Source organism: Pristis pectinata, chromosome 1 (genome assembly GCF_009764475.1).
Source record: "Pristis pectinata isolate sPriPec2 chromosome 1, sPriPec2.1.pri, whole genome shotgun sequence".
Lineage (NCBI taxonomy): Eukaryota > Metazoa > Chordata > Chondrichthyes > Rhinopristiformes > Pristidae > Pristis > Pristis pectinata.
In genome coordinates this window covers 62301123-62322791 of record NC_067405.1, presented here as the reverse complement: position 1 = coordinate 62322791, position 21669 = coordinate 62301123, and the positions used below count along the sequence as shown (strand labels likewise).

Genomic DNA, 21669 nt, shown 5'->3' with positions numbered 1-21669 from the left:
CTGGGGAAGTAATAATGGGAGAAATAAGGAGATGGCAGATGAGTATCCGAAAGCGAGTTTTAGTTTTATAGGCCATTAGTGAGACCACATAGAGCATATAAACAGGCCATTCAGCCCACCATCTCCATACTGACTAGTGAAGACCCATATGTATTAATCTCATCTTATGAAGAAAGGCTAACCAAGCTATACTTGTCTCCACCAGGGTTCAGAAAAGTGAGAAGTTGACTGAATCCTGTATGATCCTGAGTGGTTTCATTGAGTCAATATGGACAAGATGTGTTCTCTTTCAGAAGGATTTAGAACAAGGGACGATGTTTAAAAATAAGGGGATGCACATACAAGATAAAGATGAGGCAAATATGTTTCTCTTAGAGGGTCACGAGTTTTTGGAACTCTTCTTATGAGAACGAGACATTGGCTTTAAATATTTTTGAGACAAAGTTAGATTGATTTCTAATAAGCAAGGGGATGTAATTTTATCATGGGTAGGCAGGAATGTGGAGTGAGGTTAAAATCAAGTCAGCCATTATCTTATTGTGTGTAGGCTCAAGAGGCCAAGTGACCTATTTCTGCCCCTAATTCATATGTTTACAAAGCTCTGGTGCAGATGTCAAAAACAAGCTGATTGTGGTACTGTAGCACAATCAAACCTAATGATCATCATTTTGCAGTAAAGGTATCAACAGAGCAGTTAACAGTGATTCTTTCTCTAATCTAAGCTTTTTCAAGATAACAGCGCATTTAAACAAAAGAAACAGGACCTGGAAGCCAATTGTCCTCTTGAGCCTGCTCTGCTATTCGATAAAATTGTGGCCTATCTGGGCAAATGGGACTAGCTTAGATGGGCATCTTGATTGGCACAGACAAGTTTGGCCAAAGGGCCTGTTTATGTGTTGTGTGACTCTATGACTATGATCCCACCTTGGCTTCCAATACCACTTTCATTGCATTCAAATTTGCCCAAATTTTTAGCCTCCATACCCGTTGCAATGTAGATCAACACTCTGCCAGCCTTCCTTATTACTTGCTGTTCCTGCATGCCAACCAATTTTGTTTCATGTAGTAGACCCCCCAGACCTCCCTGTAGTCTCACTCGCATGAAGTAATAACTTACATCTTCATTCTTAACCACCTGCCAGAATACAAGATAGGATTTCTGTACCTTAGGTGAGTTTTGAGTCCAAATTCTAATGTCTTCTGCTGAACTAATAAACAAATGAGTTAAATCCATATTTTCACTACCATTTTCCTTTAGTCATCCGCACCTAATTCCAGATACTTAGGTCAAAATTTCAAGAATTTGCAGCTTTTGCAAAGATTTTCATATTGCACCCATCATTTTAGGCTCATGAGAACATTTGACATTTTTTTTCCCATATTGAATCATATTAATACCTATAATATATAGCTGAGGTCATAGCTATAGTTACATCTTTTGCTAATGTGGTATTGCACAATGCTGCTATGTACCTGAAATCAACGCACCTTCTCCATGGCAGAATGGGAAATGGAAGTATCATTCTTCAGTGAAGAATATAAGAAATAGAAACAGAAGCAGCCATTCGGCCCCTCAGAAACTGCTCTACCATTCCATGACATTATGGCTGACCTTTTACCTCAGAGCTACTTTCCTGAATTAACATTTGTCCCCTGATACTTTATTATCCAAAAATCTATAGATTTCTGAACGGTCTCCGTGTGTAAGTAAACCAGCTCATATTTCATTGATTCATGGAGATGATCATATTACAGCATTAATGATTGCAACTTCAGTTTAGTTACTTATAAAATAATTTCCAGCTGATTTGAATTCTGATGATCAATAAACTATATAATGCAACTGCACAAACTGGTGACAACTGTATATAAATTGCATTTAGAAATTTCTTGTATAAAAACTTGAAAAACTATGAAATATGTGCAAGAGAGAAAAATACTTGACTAGATAATGGCAATTAACTGTATAATTTTCTGTTACATATTTAAAAAGCTACTCTTAATTTATCTTAAAAGCATCATGATCACTGTCTCATTTATTTTTAGAATGTTTTTAGAATATGTTTACTATTTGCTCTTGTTAATTTAAAGTCAATAATACAATTTTAATAAGCCAATGTTATTACCATCTATTTTTTCAGTTCGAATTAATGAAGAATCTGAAGTAAACATTTTCAAATTAAAAGACTGTAGGTAATCACAAAATAACAATGACTGCTTTAAAAAAAAAATCACCTTCCTTTTCCCCAAAAGACTTAAACGTTGAATAACTAAAATCTTAATTCTTCAGACATCATTTTATCCCTTCTAAAGCCAAAGTGCCTTGTTTCATCATAAAACTTTACCGTTAGATCAAGCATTCCATTTTTCTTTATAAAATTGTTAGTTCCTTCCATGTTTTCTGTTTCCTCGAGGCAAGTATAGTTTATACAGGAATCAGTCAGACTGCGGGGCAGGTTGGCACACGCCAGTGGCTCATGGGGCAATTCCGGTATAGCCACTTGGTTATATAGTTTTCGCATATGTTCACTGAAGAAATCAGAATATCCCACGTTGAACGAGGCTACAGTGGTGTTGAAAGTTGCTACTGTGATTGTGGAAATCTGTGATCTCACTACAAAATATAAAATTAATTAAGATTTTTTCATTATTTTAACTTCAAATGCAAAGTTAAAATGTAACACAACCACTTAGAATTTCCTGGTACAGCACATTTGGTGGTGTATGCCACTAATTACATGATTTCGTAATTTCATGTATTGTAATTTCTATCATTTTATGCAATATTGGCAGAACCTTAAATGCAGAATGCTGATTTTAGATTGCATGAAATAATTTGAGATAGTGACACACCGATCTGATATACTGATTTTTAATATAATCCCAAATTACAGTTCTGTCAATTTTACAATTTAATTATAAAATTATTTTGGTAATTTTGTTAACCGCAGACGCATCAATTAATCAAGCTGGCCACTTTAGTTCTCCATCCCACTCTGAGCAGTCTGTGGCACCCTACACTGTTACAACGAGGCCCAACACAAGCTTGAAGAGCAATAGCTCATATTCTATCTAGGTGCAGTGCAACCTTCTGGACTCAGTACTGAATTCGACAACATCAGCTAACTTTATTTTCACATCTGCATCAGTTATCCATATTGGCTCAGCTGTTTTTTTCCCCCTTTTTTTTAAAATTCTTTTCCACTGGAAGTGGAGGTCATGCCCTGTCTGACCTGCCAGGCACGTCTTCTTGCTCTGCATTTCGCAATTCCTATAATCTTTTGTCTATGTTATTTTGTCCATATTCTCACTCTCTAAATGCTCCTATTCACATTGACCAGATAACCATTTACGTCTTATCGCCACAGTCAACCCGGTTTTACTCTATCAGAGACATGCTCTCTCCCCCCCACCTTCCCTGCAGCTTAACAAGCTTCTTTCCTCTCCTTTCCAGTTCTGGTTGAAAACCTCTTGTCAGAAATGTTAGTTCTGTTTCTCTTCTCACACATCCAGCATGACCTATTGAGTATTTCCAGCATTTTCTGTTTTGATATTAGATTTCCAGCAACTGCAGTTTCCACGCGCCCCCCACCCCCCAATTTGGATTTAATTTTGTCTATTTTTCATTCCTGAAGTAAGGGGAATACAAAGGTCTAAATTCATAAGACTATGTCCCACAGCTGACTCACAGCAATCAAGGAAAATGCAGTAGGCTGCTTCACAGGGAATAACAACTTGTCACACAATCAAGAAGCAAATTCAGGTTAGTATCTGGGCTTATCACATGGCAGATACTATGAACACCTCAAAAATAAACCTAAGCTCATTTTCACCCCATGCTCACTTTCATGTATAGGCACTTAGGCATTGTTACACTAAACATTAAACATAACATTTTAACTAAGCACTGAATACATCATACAAATAAATTTTAGTTTAAACTCATGAATTTAAATTTATTCACTCACAATTTTATTCCCAAATATACAGTGAAAAAACTAGAATAAATCATTTAAAATGTTATCACTACTGACAGAACTGAGATATCCATGATTTTGGCGAGAACTCTGGTGGAGAGGTGCAAATGCCCAAAAAAAATTACAGTGTGGTGTAAATAAAACAGCAATTTATCATTTTTCCCAATTATAATAAAGATTTTTCTACTTTTGTTAAAATTTTATTTCGCAATAGACCATGCAACAATACACAACTCTCCACGAAAAAGGCAGACATGTGACTTATAAGTCTCTACCTTTGTCCCTCTTAAGCTGTTTCAAGAACATTCTGGGTTCATTCAGTCCCGAGGTCTTCAAAGATGGCATAGCTAGTATACTTAACTGGTGCCTTAATGATCATGTACAAAATTGAGTTTCACCATCAGATAGAGCAGCAAGCTAGCATTTCAAAGCATTAATCATGAAGTACATTAGACTATTTTGGATCTTGATTGATTTGTTTGTGAGACAGCTCACTATCTCATTCAACAGGGGGATTTTTTGTGTAAAACATATTTCAATACTTTTCCAAGTTGAATTACTTTGTTCAATCAATAGATAAGGGGGGGGGGGGGGGGGAACGATTTGGTTTCTATTTAAAAGTTCAAGCACAAATTACATTAGGGCAACTAAAGTTTCCAGATCCTTTTGTATTAAGTAGGAAATATATTATGCTCAAAGAAAGACCTATGCAGACCCTTGAACTGATTTAATCAGCATTGGGAGCTTCTACTAATTTCACTTGTTTGCAGATCTTTGAAGCTCCAAAAATCAAGCGGTCCTTCTGGGCACAAATGGTCTTGGCTGAAAAGCCCATGATATAATTTCTCTTTCAATTTAATAAAAATCTTCCTCCTCTACCAAATATTACACACAAATTATTGATCTTTTTGGTAAAATTAATCATTCCAAATTAGATTGTTTAAAAAGTACTGGCACCTTGATTGAAAATGCTGTTTTTAAAACTTTATTTTCAGTAGTAACAATCAAATTGCATCAATTTTCTGTTTTTAAATAGATCAAGCAGTCTTATTTTCAAATATTACATTTTAAAAACATTAAGACGGTATTGCATTGGTTCATGGCAGATCTTGTGTTTGGCAATACAGTAAGACTCAAATAACTGACTTTTTAATTTTTCAAAAAATCCCAATGATTTGACATCTGGCTCACTGCATGCAGATTACTGTGCTCCCTCTAGCACACTACACCCTGGCATATGTGCTCCCTCAAACACATTGGGGCGTTGGCTCCCACGTTTCCTTGAGCACACAGGGTCCCGGTCCCACACTCCCTCAAAATTCACTGAGTTCACTGATAAATTCATTATACTACTATACTGTTTAACATCTGAAAAAGTGAATTAAAAGCATGATAGAGCATCAATTGAAATATCCAACAGTCTGGAAAACCTGCCAATGCAGCATCAAAGTCCCAAGCATACTAGATTAATGTAGTTTTATTGTACGTAAACTCTGAGTGGAAACTTGGAGGTGGGAGAGGCAGGGGTACAATACTTCTCAAAACAATTTACACTTTGATCATCAATGATGTCCAGTGGAAATTTTCTACTCTAAGGAGTTTGCAGCTTCACTTCCTATTACACCTTACCTTCTTTAATGGTGTTATCTCCATGACTGTTAGAGTGATCAGGTATATCACTCAGCAAAGTGTGATGAGAATGAGAATGCTTAGCACTCATGCTTTCCATTTCTGTTGCTGTATCTGAACTGCCTCGTCGGGTGAATTTTCCTGTAATAGAATATTTTTCAAAACAGCATCTATAAAAATCCTTGGTATATTAACCAGATCTCATTGAAAGATTTACAAAGAAGCATGGATTCACATGCAAGTCAAAAAAATATATAATATATAAAACTATATACACCACTAAAACCGATAGTGATTTCAGGATAAGCAACTTAATTAATAAATAGAAATAAATGAGTATAGTCCAATATTCATTTAAGAGATGTAGTTGCAAACTGAACCGGGCTGGTGGGGGGAGGGGAAGAAACAGCTGGGCTGATTAGTAAGTTTGCAGATGCCACAAAAATTGACATAGTTTTCGATAATGAGGGAGGTTGTCAAAGGGTTCAGCAGGATATAGACTAGGGGGAGAAAAGGCAAATGGAGTTTAATCCAGACAAGTGCGAGGTTAAATGTAAGAGGAAAGTATACAGTAAATGGCAGGACCATTCGGAGAACTGAGGTACTGAGGGACCTTGGGATGCAAGTCCATAGCTCCCTGAAAGTGGCAACACAAGTAGAAAGGGTGGTAAAAAAAAAAGGTGTACGGCATGCTTGCCTTCATCAGTCAGGGCGTTGAGTATTAAAGTTGGCAAGGCACGTTGCAGCTGTATAAAACTTTGGTTAGACCACATTTAGAGTATTGCATGCAGTCTGGTTGCTGCATTGCATTACAGGAAAGATGTGGAGGCTTTGGAGAGGGCGCTGAAGAGGTTCAGCGGGATATTGCCTCGATTAGAGAGTATTAGCTATATGGAAAGGTTGGACAAACTTGGATTGTTTTTTCTGCAGCATTGTGCCACCTTGTGCCCACCCCACCTCCCCTCTTTTGTCCACCTATCACTGCTCTGCTTTTCCCTTCTATATATTGGGCTTCCCCTTTTCCTATCTTCAGTCCTGAAGAAGGGTCCCGACCCAAAATGTTGACCGCCTGCTTTTCTCCACAGATGCTGCTTGGCCTGCTGAGTTCCTCCAGCATCAACGTGTTTTTCGTCTGGATTCCAGCATCAGCAGTCCTTTGTTTATGATCCAACAGTACAGGATCCCCTAGGAAGTGATCTTAACATGGTAGATTTTCAAATTCAGTTGGAGAATAAGAAACTTGGGTCTGGAACTTGTGTCCTAAACATTAGTTACAATGGTCCGAGGACAAAGATGGCCAAAACAAACTGGGAAAGTAAGTTGAATGGTAACATAGTCAATCGGCAGTAGCAGGCATTTAAAGAAATATTTCATAAATCTCAGCAGAGGTACATTCTGGTCAGAAAGTAGCTTTATAAGGAGGATGTATGGCTAAGGAAGTTAAGAATAGTATTAACCTGAAAAACATAAAATGCTGCAAAGATTAATGCTGGAGCAAAGGATTAGGATTTCTTCTTAGAAACCAGAAAAGGATGACACAAAATAGAGAGAAGACAAGTGTAGAAGTAGAAATTAGCAAAGTATATAAAAACTGACAGCAAGTCCATAAAAAGGGGGAAGGTTAGCTCAAGTAAAACATTGGTCCCTTATACGATGAGACTGGGGAATTAATAATAGGAAACAGAAGCAGCAGAGCTCCTAAATAATTATTTTGGCAAAATAATAAAAGATAATCCAGGTGTTATAAGGAAGGAGGAACTTATCACTAGAGAACATAACTAGGCAAACTTATAGGGCCGAAGTCCTCAAACCTGATTACCTGCGTCCTCGGGCCTTAAAGAAAATGGCTGCAGAAATGGTGCGTGGTTGTAATCTACCAAAATTCCCTGGGATTTGGAGAGGTCCCAGAGGATTGGAAAACTGCAAAATGTAATGCTAAAATTCAGGAAGAAAAGGGAGACAGAAAACATGGAGACAGTGGCACATTACCCTAACACCTGCCTTCGGGGAAATATTGGAATCCATTATAAAGGTTATCGCCGAACATTTAGAAAACCATACAACAATCAAGTACAACAATTGTGACTTTTATGAAAGGGATATCACATTTGACAAATTTGCTCTCCCTTCTACAGACTCCAACTTCATAGTTCCCCTACCCTACAGTGCCCACTTCTACCTCCTACCCAAGATCCACAAACATAACTGCCCCAGTAGGCCCATTGTTTCTGCCTGGTCCTGCCCCACTGAACTCGTATCCTCACACCTCGACTCCATTTTGTCCCACTTGGTCCCGTCCCTTCCCACCTACATCCGTGACACTTCGCATGCTCCCCATCACTTCAAAAACTTTCAATTCCCTGACCCTGACTGCCTCATTTTCACCATGGACATTGCGTTTCACCATACACTTCCATCCCCCATCAGGAAGGCCTTAAGGCTCTCTGCTTCTTTCTTGACAACAGGCACAAGCAGTTCCCCTCCACCGCCACCCTCCTCCGTCTAGTAAAACTGGTATTCACCCTCAACAACTTCTCTTTCAGCTCCTCATACTTTCTCCAAACCAAAGGATGTGCCATGGGCACTCGCATGGACCCCAGCTATGCCTGTCTTTTCGTCAGCTATTTGAAACAGTCCACATTCCAACCTCCCCAACTCTTTCTCTGTTACATTGACGGCTGCATTGGTGCTGCTTCCTGCACCCGTGCGGAGCTCATCAATTTCATCAACTTTGCCTCCAACTTCCACCTCTCTTCCCTTTCTTGATCTCCGGAGACAGATTATCCATCGACGTCTTTTACAAACCTACTGACTCCCACAGTTAGTACACCTCTTCCCACCCTGTCACTTGTAAGAATGCTCTTCCCTTCTTTCAGTTCCTCCACCTCATCTGTTCTAATGATGAGGCTTTCCATTCCAGGACATCTGAGATGTCCTTTTTTTCAGTAAATGGGGTTTCCCTTCCACCACCATCAATGCAGTCCTCACCTGCATCTCCTCCATTTCCCACACATCTGCCATTCCCCCCGCCAACAGGGATAGGGTTCCCCTTGCCCTCACTTACCACCCCATGAGCCTCCGCATCCAACGCATCATTCTCCACAACTTCCATCATCTCCAATGGGACCCCACCACCAGGCACATCTTCCTGCCCTGCCCCCCGGCGCCGTCTACAGGAATCACTCTCTCCGCGTCTCTCTTGTCCACTTGTCCCTCCCCACCAATCACCCTGCTGGCACTTATCCCTGCAACCGTGTAACACCTGCCCCTACACCTCCTCCCTCACCGCCATTCAGGGCCCCAGGCAGTCCTTCCAGGTGAGGTAACACTTCACCTGTGAATCTGAGGGTGTCGTTTATTGCATCCAGTGCTCCCTGTGCGGCCTCCTCTACATCAGTGAGACCCGATGCAGATTGGGTAACCGCTTCATCGAGCACCTTCACTCTGTCCGCTGCAACAGCCAGGATCTCCTGGTGGCCAGCCACTCCAATTCCACTTCTCATTCTGGGATGTCTATCCACAGCCTCCTCTACTGCCACTTTGAGGCCAGACACAGGTTGGAGGAGCAACACCTCATATTCCGTCTTGGTAGTCTCCAACCTGATGGCATCAACATTGATTCCTCTAACTTCTGGTAACCTCTCCCCTCTGTTTTCTCCCCCTTCCCCCCTCCTTTGTTTGCCCTCATTCCTGTGCCCCCCTCACCCCTTCTCTTTCCCCTCCCCCACCCTCACGACCTGCCCATCACCTCCCTCTGGTTCCCCACCTCCTTCCCTTTATTCCATGGTCTCTGCCCTCTCCTGTCAGATTCCTTATTCTCTAGCCTTTTGCCTCTTCCACCTATCACCTCTTAGCTTCTCACATCATTTCCTTTTATCCCCCCTCCCCCATCCACCTACCTACCTTCCCCCTCTCACCTATCACCTGCCAGCTTGTGCTCCTCTCCCTCCCCACACCTCTTTATTCTGGCTTCTGCCCTCTTTCCAGTGCTGAGGAAGGGTCTCGACCTGAAATGTCAACCGTTTATTTCCCTCCATAGCTGTTGCCTGACCTGCTGGGTTCCTTCAGCATTTTGTGTGTATTGTGACAAATTTGCTAGACTTCTTTGAGAATGTTAGAAACAGGCTGGGTAAAGGCAAACCAGTAGACTTCCATTTCCACAAGGCATTCAATAAGGTACCACGTTAAAGGTAATGGCACAAGTTGAGAACACATACAGTTGGGGATAATATATTGGTATGAGTGGTTAACCAACAGAAAAAAAGAGAATTGGGTTAAATGCGTCATTTTCAATTAGCAATCAGTAACTGGCAGGTGCCACAGGCATCACTGATGATTTGGGTGAAGGGACTAAATTTGCTGATGATACAAAGCTAGACAGGTTTGCAAGTTGTAAGGCAGATGCAAAGATCCTGCAACAATATATAAATAAGTGAAGTGACTGGGCAAGAAGTTGGCAAATGGAATATAATATGTGAAAATGTGAGATTATCCACTTTAAAAAGAATGAAAAAGCAGATTATTATTTAACTTGAGTGAGACTACAAAATGTTGCGACACAAAAGGGACTTGGGTTCCAGTTTATGAAATACAAGTTAGCATTCAGGGAATAGTTAATAATTACGAAGGATAATGGTATGTTGACCTTTATTTCAAGGGCTATAGAGTACAACATTCCTCACTAATTTCATGGGAGGAAACAGAATTGTGGAAGAACCATTATATGACATCAAGATTAAATCAGATGAAGTAAATATGCTATTATACTTGGCTAACCCAGTATCGTAGCTTGCCAGCCTCCTCTATCCAAACCACGTCTTTCTTCTCCAGTTCCAGAAAAACTCCCAAATGAGAATGTGCTTCGTGTTGGTGATACATCTAAATGATCTTCATGTAGAAGAAAAGGCATTCCCATTCGCCGTTGCCTCTTTTTACCTGGGTGATGGAATGGGATAGAGCCTTTGCGTTCACGGTCCTCTTTACGACTCTTGAACTAATACACAAGTAATAATTTTTATTATTAAACAGTATTTGATGTGGTTCACAAATTAATGATGCATATTAACATTTAGACTGAACCAGCTCAAGTCTGTGATCTTGCCTTTTCAATATATATTCCTTCAAAACCAACATTAACACATATACATGGTTTAGTTACTGCTAGTATTAAAATAGCCATGATCGGAAGATCTAAGTTTATGCTTCCATGAAAAAAAAGCAAAAAAAAAATATGGTACTTTAATAATTAGCCTGCAAACTGATAAGTAAATTAGACCAAAAACTGCTAAATTCCAAGGAACTGAGAATCTATATCCCAGAGCTTTGAAAGGGATGTTCATGGAGAAAGTACAATCTCTGGTTATTATCTTCCAAAATTCTACAGCAGCTGGAATGGTTTCTGTAAATTGGAGGGTAACAAACATGACCTCACTTAGAATCTGGTCACCACACTACAGGAAGAATGTGATTGCACTGGAGAGAGAGCAGAGGAGGTTCACCAGGATGCTGCCTGGATTGAGATAATTTAGGGAAAGAATAGAAACACAAGAGACTGTAGGTGTCAGAATCTAGAACAACAAACAATCAGCTGGAGGAACTGTCCTGATGCAGGGTTTTGACCTGGAACATCGACAATTCCTTTCCTCCTACAGATGCTGCTCAACCAGCTGAGTTCCTCCAGCAGACCATCTGTTGCAAAAGATTGGATCGGCTAGGCTTGTTTTCCATGGAGCGAAGAAAGATGAGGGATGACCTCACACAAGTATGTAAGATTATGAGAAGCATGGATAGGATGGATAATCAAAATAATTTCCCATAGTGGAGGAATCAAAAACAAAAGGGCAGATGAAGTTTTAAAGGGGAACTTGAGAGTAATTTATATATACAGAGAGTGGTCGATATCTGAAATGCACTGCCAGAGGTGGTGATAGAATCAGATACAATTACTGTTTAAGAAATATTTATACAGACACTTAAATAAGCAAGGCATAGAATGATATGGTCCTAATGCGGGCAAATGGGATTAGTATAGATGGGGAAAAAGGTCAGCATGGACGTGGTGGGCCAAAAGGCCCGTTTCTGTGCTGAACAACTCGATGACTCTAAAGAAGGGAGAGAATAACAGGGAACTACCAACCTGTTAACCTGACATTGGCAGTTGGGAAAATGCTGGAATCTATAGAGGTCATCCTCAGGTTACGAAAGGGTTCAGTTCCTGAAAACTGTTCGTAACCCAAACAGTTTGCAAGTTCAAAATGCAGCCACGAACCGAGTTCCCAGATGGCAGAAGATGCCTGCAGACCTGCAGCAACCGTCAAATCCATACCGCCAGTCTCCCAAACGCTCGTCCATATGTACTGGCTGTACATAAGTCAAGCGTTCGTAAGCTGGGGAGGAACTTATAACAAAGAATGCAAGATCAAGACACTCAGAGAATAACATGATTGAGCAGACAACAAACTTTTGAAAAGTAAATCACATTTGACTAATCTATTGTAATTATTTGAGAATGTATCCAGTATAATAAAAGTAGTGGGGGGGGGGGGGAATATCAGAAGATGTGATGAAATGGATTTTCGGAAAGCTTTCGATAAGGTCGTATAAAGGAGGATGGTGAACAACGATAGCACACATGGAATTTGCGTAAAAGGTCTAAAAGTTGGTTACCAGGCACGAAAACAAGGAGAAGGAATAAGCAGGTCCTTCTCAGGCTGGCAGGCTGCAAAGAGTGGGGAACCACAGGGATTGATTATTGGGCCCAACTATTTGCAATCTATACTTCTGAATTATCTGAGAAAACGAGGTATAACATTTCTAAGTTTGATGATAAAGCAAAACTAACTGAGAACGTGAGCAGTGATGAGAATTCAAAGCTTCAAAGGGATATATACAAGCTAACTAAGTGAGTAGCTATGAGGTAGACAGAGTACAATGTGGAAAAATGTGAAGTTATCCACTGGTAAACAAAACAGAATATTTGAGTGAGTATTTGTTAAATGAGTGAGTATTTGTTAAATGGTGAGGGACTGGAAAATGTTGATGTCCAAAGAAAGCAGGGTGTCCTTTGTACATGAGTCATGGAGAGCTAATGTGCAGATGCAGCAGGCAAACGGGAAGAAAAAGAGTTTACTGCAAGAGGATTTGAGTACAAGAGTAGAGATATCTTATTGCAATTACATGGGGCCTTGGTGAGATCATATGGGGTGTAGAGTAAAATACTTGCTATAGAGGGAGCCCAGCAAAGATTCACTATCTAGTTCATTGGATAGTGGATCTCTCATGGAAGGAGAAATAGAGTAGGCAAGGTCTCTATTCTTTACAGTTTACATGAATGACAGATGACCTCAATGAACATACAAAATATTTAGAGGCCTTGGCAGGATGTTTCTCCTGGCTAAGGAAATCTAGAACTTGGTGTCAGTCTCCAAATAAGGGGTAGCCCATTTAGGACTGAAATGGGAAGACATTTCTTCATCCAGAGGAAGGCGAATCTTTGTAAAATTCTACCCAAGAAGGCTGTGGAAGCCAAGTCATTAATTGCATTCAAAACAGAACAGCAGATTTCCAGGCATTAAAAAATCAACTATATGATTATAGAGTAGGAAAATGGCGTTGGGGTAAAAGATCAGCCAAGATCTTGTTGAATGACAGAACAGACTTGATGATCCAAATGATCCACTCATGCTTCAATTTCTTATGTTCTACTTTTTAATATAAATTTGTCCTAGCACATACCTAACTAGAGAAGCTAAAGACACTTTGCAGTACTGATAGTTATTCCAAATCCAGAATAACCCTGTCTACAACTGAGACTGAATGCATAAGGGGAAATAATACTCAACTACAACATGAATTACATCAGCAATATAATTTTTAAGCATTTTGATCTGGGGTATTAGCCGAAAATTTTCTTTACCTTTTTGAAGATGTTCATTCCTAGATCAGTTGAAAGGTCTGGAACAGCCTGTCTTCTCAGATTTGTCACTGACAACTTTGAAAATGTTTCAGAACTCAGGGACTTTTCCTCTTCATTGCATTTCAAAGTAAGATCCTTATTGAAGACAAATATAAGATTTTAACTTTTTTCAAGTGTTATAGATTACACAGGAGATTGAGAGATTGTTTTTACTGGTTTATTGAGAAGTGCATAACACCAGATTATTAGAATAGATATTTGAACTGCAACAAATAAAAAATGGCTTATGGGCCTCATATAGGATAATCCTCCAGCAACCTACAATTACTACTTCTGATTATATTTTGCATGCAGTACGAGGTTTTATTAAGAGTATTTTTGATTTGATCAGCACTTCAAGACAAAATTTTTGCCCCAAAGAGCTCTCCTTGTCTTTCCATCTCGTTTTCTTTCTTAGCACCTCTATCCTGATAAACACCTCAAATCAATCATTTGCTAATAGAATTATGTGAGCCAATTATAGGGGTAGCTATCCAAGCCAAACTCCTTCAGTCTAATGTCTTTGTTAATCACCCCTTTGTTTACCACTTACAAATATATATTTCAAACCTCTTCCAGAGGAAAATCACCAGATATGTAGACTTTTTGGGTCATTTCTTGCCATTTCAGATTGTTGTGGCCACATGTAAATCTGTTTCTGGGGCTTATCCTTGGCCAGCAAATAAGCCTTGTGAAAGAACCTGGCCTGTTGGATTGACCCGATAGGGTTCTTTGATGAGACAACAATGTGCATCATTAAGGGAAATGCAGTTGATTTGCTGTAGCTAGATTCTCTAACAGCGTTTGATCAAATGCTGCATATTAGAGTTGCCATGAAGACTCAAGCCCATGGAATAAAAAGGCAATAGCATGTGCAGAAATTGGCCAAATGTCAGGAAACTGAGAGCAATAGTGAGCAGTTGATTTTTTTCGACTGGCAAAAAGCATGTTCCCAAGTAGATGATCCTAGGACTGCTGCTTTGTTTGATATTACTGACTTGGGTGTACGAGGCACAATTTCCAAATTTGCAGAGGAAACAAAATGTCAAAACAGAGCAAGTCATGAGGAGGAAAGTAACAGATTTTAAGAGGACATAGGCAGGCAGGGGAATGGGTGAATATGTGACAGATGAAATTTAGCACAGAAAAACATTAAGTGTTGCAGTTTGGTGCGATGAAAAAGGGGAGGCAATTTGAACTAGTCCATGCAATTCTCAAAGGAGAAAACAGAGAAAATGCTGGTAACACTCAGTGGGTCAAGCTGCATCTGTGGAAAGAGAAACAAAGTTGATGTTTCAGGTCAAAGAGCCTTAACCAGAAAATAGGTTTCTTGTATACTACTGGGTTCCTCTTGCATTAGCAAATATTCTTGCAAAGTGAACCACAAACATCACTGGGTCTGATTCAAAAAGGGAAAAAAGAACACCATCTTGAAAGGGGTTAAATGAAATTTAATTTTACATTACTTATCTCTTCTTGCCATGCATAAATACAGCAAGTTGCACAAGTTATTAATTATAACTACGTTGCTATGAAAATCAAGGTTAAGCTTGCAGATCCTTAATTCAATATTAATGAGATGTGTTAACTCATATTTTGCCACTAGCTCATGGCCTGAAATGTTCACCCATATTTTTTTAATATAAATTAGGCCTGTGTCATTTTATTTCACACATTTTATTTTACAAAACTCATCAACTTTTGCATAGACACAAATTATTAGAAGAGACAGATATGAATGTAATTTTCTTACCTGTGTTTTATGGGTGTTAACCAGAGAAGGAGCTGCTGCTACCATGGAACTACTGCGTGGTCTGGGTAAGTGGCTTATCTCTGGTTCAGTTGGCCTATCAGGCTTTTCCTCCAAAATCTGTCGAAGTCTTTGTAAGTAATACATCAATGCCCAGTGGATACCTTCTTCAGACCAGTGGGGTTGCAGCAGACAACGCAATACTGCAATGTCAAAATAGGTGGCATACCGAGACTTTTGACTCAGTGGAAAGGTTAATGAAGTTCTGTAACAGATGTAGTTTATGCTACATTAGAAGATAAGCAAGAGAAATGTTTAGAATCATATTCAAAATAAATGGAATTCTCACTGAATGGATATAAATGTACAATTCATTCGAACTTCCACCTCAATCCAAACCAGATCCATTAAAATGATGTAGTAAATCTCCAATAATCTGCTATCCAACATCAAGAAATTCCGATGGTTTGGCCTCTGGCTTACCATATAATGTTTGCTGTGCTCCCTCCCGACTTGCCAAAACTTTGGTTCCTGCTCTCCCTTCTGACTCACCAGCACGCTGCTTCCTTTGCTCTACTTAAATTGACCATTTCCTGTACTCCCTTTAAACATACCTGGTTCACTGGGAAATTTATTATATAATATTAAGGTGAATTATATATGTTGGACATTAATAGGGAATAATAATTTGGAAAATCTGGTCTGGTACTAGTATCGAGTATGACAGATTATCAGACTTTTACTGTATGCTGCTGAAACCTCAGCTGACCTTTTTATATATATTTGCAACAAGACGTAACAAAAAGAAAATAAAAATAAAATGCACACAGGATGGGAAAAGACAGAATTATAAAACAAATACAGAATTGGATGGGAGCAGAGAAAATAACAAAACCTGTGGTTGTGTATAAAAGAAACTTCTTTAAAATCAAAATCATTATGTTCAGGCACAAATAGCCATGTGGAAACACAACATAATGTGACAATGGAGATATGGCTCATAAAAAAAATGAAAGGACTGAATGCGTAACCTTTTGGTGTACAATGAGGAAGGATAGCAATTGTGGCCAAGGAAAATATTACAACGCAAGAGAGAATATCCTTGACAGACCAAAGACTGAATTTATTTAGTTGATATGCAGAAGCGATAGAAAAACAAAATGTCAGTTGGTGTATTTTATAAATGACAAAATAGTAAGAAGGAGATCAAGAAGATCGGCAGGAAAATTACTGAGGGGTATATTGACTGCAGAGTAGTGGTAATGGGAGAGTTCACCACAATAATGAATGTGACAGATATTGTGCTAAGGGCAGAGAGTGTGAAAAATGTCTACTGAAAATTATGCATCCAGTCCAACAATGAAGATAGCAGTACGAGATCTAGCCTTATGTAATAAACTGGGTTGAGAGGATAATGCCATAGAGGAGGAGCATCTTAGACATAGGAACAACTGAATCAAGGCCTAGAATAGAAGTGGAAAAGGACAAGGAGTAAACTCAAATAGGAACCTTTGACAGGAAGAGGGCAATTTCAACAAACTGAGGCAAGACCTCACCCAAGCAAAGCAGAGTCAAAGAATGACAGAAATGTAAAGCCTTTGAAGAGGGGATCATATAGATATAACCCAAATACATTCCCACAAGGGTGGAAAGGAAGAGCAACTAAGTTCAGCGCTCCTGCATGACAAAGGAGCTTGAAAGTAGGATGAAGCAGAAAATGGGTGAGCATGACAGATGCAATACAGAATCAGGATGAATATAAAAAGTACAGAGAAGAAGCAAATAAGAAAATGAGGAACTAGACCGGGTGAGAATAGATTGGGCTTAACAAAGGGGAATACAAAGTTGTTTTCCCACAGCAATGTTCAAAGTAAAGGATGTTAGAGGAACATTAGGAGCTGATCCAGGATCAAAACTGAGACCTATTTGGTGAAGGCAAAAAACATGGTTGACTAAATGAGTATTCCGTAGTGACATTTACCAAAGAGATAAACTACAGTAAATCCAGAGATTGATGAAATAACAATAGGCTTGGATATTATTAATAATATGATTCTATATTTTTACTGAAAGAACAATGAAGCTGGTATCTTTAGTTCTGCCTGATATTCAACCAGAGGTTGTTGCTATTGTCTACTGAGGGACAAAAATCTTTTTTTGTATGTTAATTCCTTTTTCTCTGATTTATATTATAATAAATAATGGCATCTTTTTTATTTTAGTTCATTAATTAAAATGAATTGATTACAAGTTCAGTGCCTTACAATTTTCTGCAATAGCTGTCAAAACAAACAATACTGCTGCTGAAGCAGGAAGGATACATTTACAATTAAATTCCAGCTCCTTATTGCTGCAGTATTTGGTAAGGTACATGCTCAGATTAGATTGCCTGAACACAATTTAGAAATCTTGTCAACTAAAAATTTGATTTAGAAGAAAGACAGCTTCCGCTTGCAGTCACTGTGTATTTACAGATAATTTATTATTAAATCCATCTAATTATTACACATTATGATTATTACAGTTATCATTTTCCCAGAGCTTAGCAATTTTTAAACAAATAAATGAATTAATTTTTTTTATCACTACCAGCCTTAGAGGAAGCCTGATCATCCTGGACCTATCCACACCTGCATTTGCGGCACTGCTTCTTTTGGGTCAGATGTGGAGCAGCTGATAACCAGCGATTCCCTCTGGAACCACTGACTACTAGCCAGCTCGATTTAGCTCATCATTATTATCACTGTTGTATTCTCATTTGCACCCAAATCAGAAGGACATTACACTGCAGATGGCGGTGAAATTAAATTTAAAGTAAAACTTGATAGAAAATCATATTATATCTGAAGCTTTTATCACACAATTTGGCACATGGGAGAGAAGTGGAGAGATTAAAGAGATATACTGATCTAACTGAGCCACAAGGAAACCCATTCTTAGTGGATAAAGGGAAACAAAAGAACCAGCTAAACCTTATAATATTGATGATAATGACAAAAGTAGCCGTGAATTTTTCTTTTTACTTATTTTTCCCCAAAGTGGAGAGTGTCGGGGATTGGGCAGATGATTGATAGTGAAGAACCCTTTGCACTCTAAGGTGAACCTGGACAATGTGTAAGGTAAATGAAGCCTGATAATACTACCTTGATGCAGTCCAACCAGATCTGGTAATGGATAGCAAAACCAAATGTGTGCTGAATATACTTAAGTCTGCTTGGAATTCAGGGAGCAATGAGTACAGACACTTAACTTGCACTAGGACACACTTTCTGTGGCACAAAATGTGCATGCAGGTGCCTAGAGTCATGCAGGTTCCTGGAGTCAATGCTGGAACATTGACATCTATGATCTGAAAAGTAAGAGTGGAACCTAGCAATCAGGTAATGCCACAATATACAGCAATGTGGGGAAAAGGTTGGGATTAAACACTGCAGAGGTCCAATATAAAAAAACTAGCAAGCAGGAATAATGCAACATGGTTGCAATTACTGTGCCAGTTGATTTAATTTATTTATTGAGAAGTATTTCTGCTGAAGTAATTTTGAATTCTATGGAAAAAAGTCTGTTGTCAAAATTGTAATATTTATTCCAGATTTAAAATTATAAAGAAAAATTAGAGAAAATTTTTTTTAAAAAATATGAAGATGAAGAGAATAAAAATGATAAGAAACATACAAAATAGAAGCAGGAAGAGGCCATTCGGCCCCATCATACCTACCATTCAGTAACATCTTTCACCTCAGCACCACTTTCTTGCACTAATCTCATATCCCTTGATTCCTTTAATATCAAATGTTCTATCAGTCTCTGTAAATGTACCGGAAGTAAGAGCCAAATAAATTTGATATCAATCTGATAATTAAGGAGGAGGAGAGGATTGACAACATGGCCCGCAGCTAGATGTGCAATATTGATCATAGTGGAAAGTGAAGGGAAAGTGATAAGGAAACTAGCGTACTTGAAAGTCCAGATAACAAATAGATAATATAAAATTAAGCCTAAAATAATCAAGTCTTGAGAAAAGAACATGCAGTGCCATCAGTTCTTCAGCTAGATATTGTAGAGTAAGCTACACAAGTGGTTCAATCCCACACCACCTTGCTTGGGGTGGAACAAAGTTGACATGGGATCTGTGAAATCATAATAATATTGAAGTAATTTAGTTAGAAAGTTTACAAAAAGTTAAAAATATATTCAGCAAGCCAGCTTCCGGGAGAGCCCCAGACATCATGTTTATGCTTCCCCCCCCCGACTCCTTTGTCTTCCTTTATTCCTGTGGCTCCCTTCCCCCACCGTGATAACCTGCCCATCTCCTCTCCTCCCCTCCCCCATCCTTTATTCCATGGTCCACTGCCCTCTCCTACCAGATTCCTCCTTCTTCAGCCCTTTGCCTCTTCTACCTATCACCTCTCAGCTTCTTGCACCTTCCCCCTCTCACCAGGACTGGCTATCACCTGAACTCACCTATCCCCTGCCTGCATGTGCTCCTCCCCCTATCTTCTTATTCTGGCTTCTGCCCTCTTCCTTTCCAGTCCTGAAGGGTCTTGGCCCGAAACGTCCACTGTTTATTTCCTTCTATAGATGCTGCCTGACCTGCTGAGTTCCTCCAGCACTTTTTGTGTATTGCTCTAGATTCCAGCATCTGCAGAATTTCTTGTGCCTAGGTTTATGTGGAGCATGGATTTTACTGAATCTGAGGCTTTCATTTAAAATGATTGGGAACCATTCAATCAAATCACACCTTTACAAGTGCATGAGTATATTCACAATAAGAATTAGGAGCTGAGATCAACTTCAATTTATCAGAACAAAACTAGATATACAGCATTCCAAAATGCTTCAGAATAGGTGACTGAACTAAACTATAACTTCCCAGTAAGTTGGACTTGTCTCTCAGCAATTTGACCAGGTGTAATATAAACCAACTGAGGGTGAAGGCCACAGAAACAATGTATACTGAAACACTGCTTCACTGCCAAGTACTAAACCTCTGTTATTTATCTTAACAGGAATGTTAGGTAGTATCAACAAATTGTAAGAGAATATCATTACTTATTGATATTAAAAAGAGAAAGAGCAATACCTGGAGTCAGAGGTTCTTTTGTCCTTGGAAGCAGCTGCAGCTTCAGGTGAATTTTTTTGTTGAGAGCTCTGCGATCTGACTTCTGGAGTTATAGAATCCAACTGAGTGGTTTCACAAACCACCTGAAAACCCTATGTATCATTGAAGGTAATAAATTAACATTTGGTTGATTAAATTGGCATTTTGATACCCAATCAAAGCAGTGAGATTATACAACATTCTTATTTTGAAGATATACCATTACAACTAAAATACTAACGAATAATTCACACCTATTGTTCAGTCAATTTACAGGGCTGCTGAAGGAGAAATGTAACTTTTTTTCATTTTCATTCTATTAAGAACAAAGCAAACTAGCGCTCCAACGTATTGTTCATACTTGCCAAAATACAGATTTACATTGATTTCTTGAACTGATTTGTTGAGAAGGTGTCAAGTTAAAGAAGTTGTTTGACAACACATTTAGTAAACTCTTTCTCTATGCAAAGCTATTTCTGAGAATGGACACATTTTAGGGATTAATTTTATTTCTATCACAAGTAAAATCTTGGATTGTGCACGCCCCCACACCATATTTAATAGTCTCTCAAGTAGAAATGCCATTTAACAAAAAAACAAAAATAAAAGTGCTGGAAATATTCAGCAGCTCAAGCAGCATCTGTGGGGAAGAGAATGAAGTCAATGCTTCAGATCAAGGACCATCATTGGAACTGGAAAAGCAAGAAGACAAATGTGATTTCAGTTGTAGAGTAGGGAATAGTTGGAGAGAGCAGAGGGAATGATCACGATAGGGTGCAGATTAATGATGCCTAGCTTCAGTCATTACTTCAATGTCGCCCGACATGAGTTCAAGGTACTGTACCGAAACCCTCAGGACTCAATACAGTTTCAGGTAACCAGCTATTTTGTCCTCCCTCTCTCCATAGATGTGGCTGTACCTTTCTGTTTCAATTTTTTCTGCCTCTAACAGCTAATTTAATGTAATTGTTACCTGGACAACTTTAATCTGTACCTCATCACAAGCATTCGCCCTAATCCTCCATTACCCTCCATCTCCCTACCCTGTAGCTTAAAACACATTTATCATCCCAGTTTTAAAGTTCTGATGAAACGTCAGTGCAGCTTCCCTCCCCATCAATGCTGCTTGATCTGCTGAATACTTCCAGCATTTTCTATTTTTGCTCTGAATTTTTTTTGCATCTGGAGGTTTTTCCTCCAAATGCCATTTAACAAGTTTTCATAACCTCTCAAAACCACACTCCACAATATGGAATAC

At 39.0% G+C, this 21669-nt stretch overlaps 1 protein-coding gene across 3 annotated transcripts in view; it reads right to left on the bottom strand.

The window, feature by feature from the left end:
• LOC127574760 (protein unc-80 homolog) overlaps positions 1–21669 on the bottom strand; it is a 211845-nt gene that overhangs the window by 156579 nt on the left and 33597 nt on the right. For 2 of the 3 annotated variants that reach the window (XM_052024066.1, XM_052024057.1), the window contains 6 exons: positions 20394–20524; positions 15314–15575; positions 13522–13656; positions 10383–10599; positions 5607–5747; positions 2346–2614 (listed from right to left, as the gene is read on the bottom strand). In XM_052024066.1, coding sequence (XP_051880026.1) covers positions 2346–2614; positions 5607–5747; positions 10383–10599; positions 13522–13656; positions 15314–15575; positions 20394–20524 — 1155 coding nt within the window. The remainder of the gene's footprint in view (positions 1–2345; positions 2615–5606; positions 5748–10382; positions 10600–13521; positions 13657–15313; positions 15576–20393; positions 20525–21669) is intronic. The other variant, XM_052024074.1, reaches the window with a different exon arrangement.